The sequence below is a fragment of the Protopterus annectens genome, chromosome 5.part0 (assembly GCF_019279795.1).
Source record: "Protopterus annectens isolate FY-2018-M chromosome 5.part0, PAN1.0, whole genome shotgun sequence".
In the NCBI taxonomy this organism is placed as follows: domain Eukaryota; kingdom Metazoa; phylum Chordata; order Ceratodontiformes; family Protopteridae; genus Protopterus; species Protopterus annectens.
Genome location: NC_056735.1, coordinates 1,777,373,185 through 1,777,381,669, shown reverse-complemented (window position 1 = coordinate 1,777,381,669; position 8,485 = coordinate 1,777,373,185). Strand labels below are relative to the sequence as shown.

General features: G+C 41.7%; 1 protein-coding gene across 1 annotated transcript in view; it reads left to right on the top strand.

Moving 5' to 3' along the window:
- LOC122802414 (zinc finger CCCH domain-containing protein 13-like) overlaps positions 1-8,485 on the top strand; it is a 1,157,483-nt gene that overhangs the window by 369,196 nt on the left and 779,802 nt on the right. The window contains exon 8 of the mRNA XM_044072036.1: positions 2,359-2,641. Coding sequence (XP_043927971.1) covers positions 2,359-2,641 — 283 coding nt within the window. The remainder of the gene's footprint in view (positions 1-2,358; positions 2,642-8,485) is intronic.

Sequence of the window (8,485 nt, the reverse complement as noted above, 5' to 3'; positions counted from 1 at the left end):
CTAGCCCTTGTTTCCTCATTATTTATGGCTCTGTCCAGATTTCTTGTGCTGAGCGGTACAGTCGAGAGGTACGCAAAGCTGTTGTGTGATGCTGCTAGAGATCGCTCAATCTCTCTCTCTTCACTTTCTCACTCACACTCATTCACTCTCTCTCTCTCTCTCACACTCTCTCTCACTCTCTCTCTCTCTCTCACTCACTCTTCTGATTTCATGCATGCATTCACTCACATGCAGACAGCAACATAAACACACATACACACACATGCACACACATTTTTTCCGATTCATTTTCCATCATCTCTCTCTTACTTTCATACACATATACACTGACACACACACACGCACGCACGCTTGCTTTTTTTTACACTTGCTAAAATGCTGCTTAGCGTGTGTAAAATAGTAGCTCAACCAGTCACTGTCTCACACTTATACACACATACACTCTCACGCGCAGACATAAACACATACATTTTTTTTTTATTTTACTTTACTTTTTTTTACATTTCACATTCGCTAAACAGCAGAAGCACTGCTTAGTGAGTGTAAAATAATGGCAGCGTTTTTTTTTTTTTTTTTTATGCCCACCGTGCTGGAAGAACGCTCGTTCTCCAATCAGGGTACTGATGTGCAGTAAGCCCATTCTCTAAGCTTTTGCATTTGGACCATCTGTAAGAATACCTATACTTTTGCTTTTTACCTTTACATTTTTTTTTTTTTATTTCCTCTTCTGTTTGCTTGCTGGTTTGCCAAGTTGACTTGACTGTGTAGACCAGAACAGCTTTATTAACTCATTTCCATAGTCACTGTTACTTTGAATAATTTTCCACTTACCTACACGCTTATATATTTTTTTTTCAATGGATGATGTGTTTGGCTTCAGACACTTGTCAGGGATTTGTCATATCAGTCAACTAATAGTCATCATTTGACTGTCTGGGATATTTTTTTCCTCATTTCCTGCAGAGGTAGGAATCTCAAAAGTCTCAGTTTTATTCAAGTGTAATGACTCCCATGTTATAAATTCTGTGCGTTGCTGTTCAAGCTGGCAACCTGCTATGGACTATTGTTGTCTTCCTTTTGAAGAGACCAAACTGTTTATACATGAAGCCTTCCTGCCTGCTCATCCAAAAGCACAATCTAATTCCTGAACTTTTGCCATCAGTATCACAGTTCATATGCTGGCAGTTCAAATGTAGGTGTAGTGTTTTATTAATTCAGAAGTGTAGCTTTTGTCTAGTAGGAACAAGTTTGATAGAGCAGTTGATTTTTTGTCAACATCAGCCACCCACATTTTCAAATGAGATCAGGTTATTTGAGTTAAAAGGAATTAAGTATCGATCTACAACAATTGTTTGTGAGCTACATTAGTACATGGGGCCACTTACTAGTTTTTACGTAATTTTAGTGATGCAGGTAGACACAGATTTTACTCAAATGGATAGAAATGTTTGCATTTCTGTGGCTTTGCAGGGATGACACTGTGTCAGTGGTCCTAAACTTTTATCTTGTCCAACACACAAATACATAGTATCAACTGCTGGTGGAGCAGAGGTAGTAACTAGTGAGATGCACTTTATCAGTGCAGGAGGTAAAATAGTCTTAGTAGCAGCTGGTGTTACTGAAGTAACCCTTGACAGGGTACAGATTAGGTGAATTAAAAGAAACTGGACTACAGATTATTGTAGATACTTCTTACATACATTGAGAATCAATAACTCTCACTGTGAAATTCGTAAGTTGAGCTGTAGCTGACTTGTTTGTTACAAAAAAAAAAAAAAAGTGCCTTACTAGAAATACTTTGGTAGTATTTATTCATGTGGGAAATATGTTGCTATGATATAAATATCCACATTTTATTGCCTGGGGAAAAATTGAGTTATCTCCTTTAGCTTCATAATGCTGATTTCTGTGGCAATCAGCTCTACTTGCATGCAGTATATAGTATTTTCTTTGCCTCCCTCAATCGTACTGTAGTTAGCAGTCTTTGTCTTGGAGTGCTCTGCCTGAGTCATAGGAGAGGATTGTTTTTGCAGCACTGGTATATTTTAGGTTTGTCTGTTTCGTTTTAAGAAGACTGCACAAGTTTGGATGTAGTGCATGCTTCAACACGTCAAAAAGGCTTACACATGTCAATCTATCCAAACAGGAAGGTGCAGCAAATAAAAAAAAAATGGCTCTGGAACAATGGAGAATGTTGAAACACAAGTTTCTGCATATGAATGCTTCTTTGGGTGTAAAACGCAGAATGATGTTCCAGCTCAAGTTCAACATTAAAACACAGATTCAATCAGTTATACTTATTTACATCACTTCCTATGCTTTCTATATTCTATGCTTGTTACACCATACACACTGCAGTATATACTAGATACTTAAAGTCTGTAATGCACTGCTTTTGTTGCTCATGGTTTGTCATTGTCTTATTCATTTGTAGTATTCACTTCTACAAATTTTCTAAAATATGTCTACCCATTTGTATTAAGATTTCTCCAGAGCCTGTAAGGTCTAAGTTGTCACCTTCCCCACCTCCCAAAAAATCAAATCGATCACCAAAGCGAAAATCCAGTCCAAAGTTGTCTTCCTCAAGCAGAAGAGAAAAGAAGTCATCTGGAGTGTCTTCACCACTTCTGGACCATCAAAGGTTAGTGCTGAAGATTTACAATAACAGTAATGTAACAACTTCAGATCTAACATTGAGTACCCTTTTTGGTGGATCTTCTGGATAGGTTTATTTTCTGTCTTGCATTCGGCATTTGGCTTTTTTCTGGAAATTTCTACATTTTGAGTATGTCTTGTACCATTGATGATAGAGTCTATGATGTCACACATTGACTACATAGCCAAGCTGATCCTTAACACCAACCAATTGTTTTGTTTGTTATTTTCACAGTTCAGGTATTGATCCTTGCTGTCTCTGGTAAAATGTTTGTGTTTATTTATGGTGTTAACAGTGTCCAGCCTCTGAAGAATTGGAGGGGGGAGGGGGTTGGCAAGATCAGTGGGTGGGTCCCTCTTGATACCCACAGGATTGGTGGAATTTTGGTGTCGGCAAATGGGTAGCTTGGTGTGCAACCCCCCCCGAGGTAGATCCATGTTGTCTTTGGTCTCCCAGGACTTTGGGTGACAGAATTATGTGTTAAAAATAAAGGTTGATCCAATTCCAGTCATCTGTTTTACTGGGAGAGGCACAGCCCTGGCTTTCACCCTTGGGTGTGTCTCATAGTATGTTGCTCCCACTCTCCAATAAATTTGGCCATCTGTTGCTTGCCTGATGATGAAAAAAGGCCCATCATATCATTCATTCTCATGTAAAGAAAAAGTAAAATTATTTTTTACCCCACCCCCGGGGCTACCTCTCAGTTCTGTTGGACGTATCAGCCCTAGTGAAAAAAGGAGCCACAAGTAGAGTCCATGTCATGGTCCATAGCCCAGGTAAAGGGGATCAGGGTATTATTTGAATCTTAGAGGCTACAGATGAAAGAGTAGGATTTCCCCAGTTAGGGTCTTTAGTTCAAGGTCGTTGTCAAACCTGACACAAGTCTGTGTGCTTCAACCTCTGCTTTTGGTCAGCACATTTTTTTATAGGCCATTGTAATCCTGAATCCATACACACTTTAATCACATGCTCATACTTATGCGAACCTGAGTGTGATGATAGGTGTGGAGTAATTGATACTGTGGAGCTTCCTCTCCTGCTGGCTTCCTCAGCGGAAATGTAAAGTCATTGTGAGTTCTTACCATAAGGGGGTGGCTTAACACTCTGTTTTTGAAGAGGAGGAACTCCACTGCTTAGATCTCTGCATTCCCTGGGACTGCTGTCTGAGTCAGGAGGCCCTTGCTTTGAGGTGGATGAAGCTTTGTAGTCCAAGGACTGTTCTCATTTTTGCTGTGATGTTGCTTTCCTTAGGAAGGCCTTAATGCAGTTGTGGGATTGCATGACCCTAGTTACTGATATGTCCAGGATTAGTCGAGAGGATTCCAGGATGTGAAGCAGCACTTAGAAGGGCTATGTTATTTAGAGTGAAGTTTTGTCCATTCTTCCCTAAGCCGACTTCCAGATGGTCATGAGAGTTCTCTGAGGCCACTATTGCTTCCATTATGGAGAGTAGAACAAGGTAAACTGAGGGAAGACAGGTATGGTAGGAAGCTATGTTTCTGTGTCACATTAGGGCTGAAGTTTATGCACTATGCTTCACCTGCTCAGGCTACAGTCTGTCTTGTTGGTGTGCATCTGAACTACTTTTGAGGTTGCCCTGAGTTTGAAATCAAGAATGAGCCTCATGTTGATGTAGATTGATACCCTGCTTATGTTGCTCACCTTAAACTGTGGTGTCCACAAGGATGCCTTAGCCAGCATGACAAGACACAGATTGGTACCTGCAGCATGATACATAGCTGTTGATGCTTTCTCCCCGAACAAGAGGGCAGCCTGGACATATTGTTGTTGAATGTGTTCTTCATCAGGGAGGGATTTTCAGGAAGACCCTCAACAAGTATTAAAGTAACCGAACCCAACTTAAGCTATAAATAAAAAAAAAAATAAAACTGCAGGTCAAACCATGCCAGTAGAGAAATACACTTTTATTGTGTACCATACCATCGTGAAGTGTGGTCAGCATGTTGGCACAATATAATTAAAAAAAAAAAAAAAAGTGCATTTGTCTAGGGGCGTGGTTTGACTTGCAGTTTTTTGGGGAGATTTTGAGAAAGAACTAGTGTTGTGCTGAGTTAGTGGTCTGCTTCCCTCTGCATTATAAGGATCCCTTCCCCACCAGCCCAAATTCTAGCTTTTCCAGGTGAAATTTGAAGCCTCTAAATACAGAGCAAGAAGCCTGTGACTGTTCTGGTTCCTAAACTTGCAAGCAGTTTTAAGGCTACTGGGCAATTCTACCCAAGTGCCCTGACCTACATGGGTTGTGGTTGGTTTTAAAGTTGGATCGCTCCTTGGTTATCCACAGTGGGAGAGATTATTAGAAAGACTTGTTACACTGGGGGGGGGGGGGGTGAAGCCATTGATTTTCCATTTTTGTGGTCATCTTGCATCTTTCCTGCCCACCATGGCTCTTCCACAGGGAAGCTAAGGGGCAGGCCCATACTCTGGCACTAGGATGATTGAAATGTTCTTCCTGACTGGGGAGAAGAATGGGGAATGGATTGCGAAGGTCCCTTCCCATCCCTCTTCTTTCAGTAAGATGAGATGGTTTGCTAGCCTGATTTTTTTTTCCTGCAACCAATTTTTTTTCTCTCCAGAGTCATAGATTACTAGGATAACAGGTGTAGACCCTTTTTAAGCCTAGCCATTTATGTCCTGGTTTTCCCAATTGTCAAAGGCCATGAGCTAGAATGGTTTTAGAATATGTCTGTGCCTTAGGGCATCTACAAACTGCCACCTGTCCGTAAGGGCCACAGGCAACAAGCCAGGGGTGAATTTCCCATCCACTGGTCCAAGTTACATTTGAATAGGCTTAGGGAAGAGCTCTGTTCAAGAGAAGGGGTAATCTCTGAGACATATGCCTGTCCCTCCAATATGTTTTGTTTATGTCACAGATGAGGTTGAGATCCTTAGATCAGAATGACTTGTAGGTTAGACATAGATCAGCCCTCAGTTGTTTGTAGTAGAGGGAGTGCAGAGATAGGGGTTTGAGGTGGTTCGCATAGGATATGTTATTTAAACCCTGTATTCTTTTAGTGAAGAGCCTCTGTGGATGCTGCAGCTTTTGCAGATTTCTGGTCGGGTACACGCCAAAGGGTGCGTTGTACTCTAGTCTAATGAAGTCCGAGTATAGTGGGACTATGAACTCCTTAGATCTAGATGCCATGCCCTTGCCCTTAGTTGCACCATGTAGAAGGATTGTCTTACTATCCTGGATGCATAGTGATCAAAGTTCAGGTTACTGTCAACCTGAGTTCCCAAGCCCCTTACCACTCACGTTTGCTTTTAGGGGAGTGTTACCTGTGCTGTAATTTGCACAGGTGGTCATCTTCCCAAAGGGTATAATTATGCACATTTTCATTGAGTTTTAGCCCATGGTTCTAGCATCAGTTATTTGGCTGTGTCAGACCATCCTGGAGGATATCTACATGTTTGTGGGATTTATTGGTTGCATCCAGCTTGCAGTCATTAGCAAATTTGGTCAGCCAAAGATTCTCTATATTTGCCTTGACTTCAGAGAAGTATATCCCAAACAGGAGAGGAATCCAGTACCAAGCTGTTTGGGACACCACTAGTAACAGGCCTCTTGGTGGAGGTGAATCCCCCCACCCTAACTTGGTGTCCTATCTGTGAGACATTTGGCTATCTAGTGGGTGACACAGGGATTTTTGTCTAAATTTGTGAATGTGTCTGTAACACCAGAGTAAGGTATTGTGTCAAATGACTTTGTCAGATCAAGATAGGCAGTATGCACCATTTTGGCCTTGTCCATGGCTGTGGTGAATTCCTTGAATAAGTTCAGCGGGTTTAGTAAACATGCCCTGTCCTTGATGAAACCAAAATGGGATGAGTCCAGTGTTTGAAGATTTCGTATTTTTTTTTTTTTATTAGCTCCATGATAATTCTTTACATGGCACTGCATATAAAACTAGTCAAACTTATGGGTCTGTAGTTCTCTAGGTCTTTTGATGATCCCCCCGCTGTGTAAAGAGATGACTGCTGCAGTCCTTCATTCTGTAGGAACGAAGCCTGTCTAGAGGCTGTGGTTAAATAGAGATTCTAGTGGGCCTGACAGATTATGTTTCAAGCTATTAAGGAGACATCCTGGGATATTATTAGGACCCATTCATGCAGTGTTTTTAGCTTTGGAGAGTGCAGTGAAGGACCTGTCCTTTATTGATTGTTGGATATTCAAGGTATTGGAGCCTCGGACGCTAATCGCTCAAATGGGTCTGGAGCCACTGAGCAGGCACCAGCTCCTGAGGGTGTATTCAAACCTAAACATCTTTACATTAAAACAACTTCAGCATCAAAGGCAAAGACTAAAGCACCTTCTAAAGCAAGGAAACAAACTCAAGAGCCATGTGGACAGGCCTCTATGCCCAAAAAACAGATGCTCAAAATGGCCGAAGACTTGATTACCTTGATCAGGGGTTCCCATCCCCCTCCTGATAAGAGGCCTAGGCAAGACACTGACTATGAATCTTCAGATCAGGTTTCTATTGCTTCCGATTCCTCTTCTGATCAGGAATCTTTTATGAGAATCCTGATGCTGAAGAATCTATTCATTCAGCATCTCCTCCTGAGGACTATTCCTTTGGGGAAACCTTGCATACCATGAGGGAGCATTTCCACTGGGAGAGCCAAGATTTTTCAGAATCTAAAAAGAGGCTCAGGGATTTTCTCTTACTACCTCAGCACAGGTCTCTAGCTATTCCAGCTGTATTAGACATTGTAGATGATGTGTTTTCGGAGTCTAGTCTGACCCCTGACTCCTTACCCCCAGCTCCTGTTAAGCCTGACAGATATTACAGGGTTCTTGACTCACACAAATTTCTTTTTAAAAACCCTGCTGCTGACCCAGAAACTATTTCACAGGGTCCAAAGGGAGTTAAGGCTTCCACTGCAAAAAACCCAACCCCCTCTGACAGAGATTCAAGGGCACTGGGTAGATGGGGAAAAAAGGTTTACACAACTGCAACTTCGGCTATAAGGGCATTAAACTGTCAATTTCATATGCTTAAGTATCAGCAACATGTCATGGGATTGCTTAAACAGAAAATGTTAAATTCTGAATGTGCAGAAAACAAGGAAATGCACGATTTATTGTATGCAGCAGAACAACTTGGAAAGCATACTTTGCAATGTGTTTTTGATTCTTTGGAGGCCTCCTGCAGGGCCGCAGTTACGGGTTTTGTAATTAGGTGGCATGCTTGGTTAAAGGAACAAAATCTGCTTGATCATGTTAAAGTTAAATTACTAGATGCACCTTTACAGCATGATACTTTGTTTGGTGTTAAGGCAGAAATGGTGTTAAAGAAAATGGAGGACAAAGCTAAATCTCTGCAAACTGCCAAAGAATTTTTACAAGTACAGCCACTCAGGTTTAGTAGACACTGGCCTACAAAAAATTGGTCCTTTCCTGTGTCAGATAGACCTCAAAAGGGCAGAACCAGATGCCCTAGGGGGTAGATCCCAGGCACAAGGTTCTTAGAGGCCCAAGCAATGGGGTGCTTCTACCTCCAAAGCTGGAGAAAATAGATCGCAAACATACAGAAAACAGTCCCAGTGACTTCCCCCTGCCTGCACCAAGCACTTATCTTCTGGCAGCACCCTTAGGGGGAAAATTAGCACATTTTGCTCAAAATTGACACATCATAACCCAGGACAAGCGGGTTCTAAACATAGTGTCACAAGGATACAAGTTCCATTTCCATACTATGCCAAAGGCAAACGAATGGCCAGATCTGCCAAAAAATCAATGGGCAGAGGCACAAAAACAAGTCTCATCCCACATGGACATGGGGGCCATTCACAAGTACCAGAGCAAGA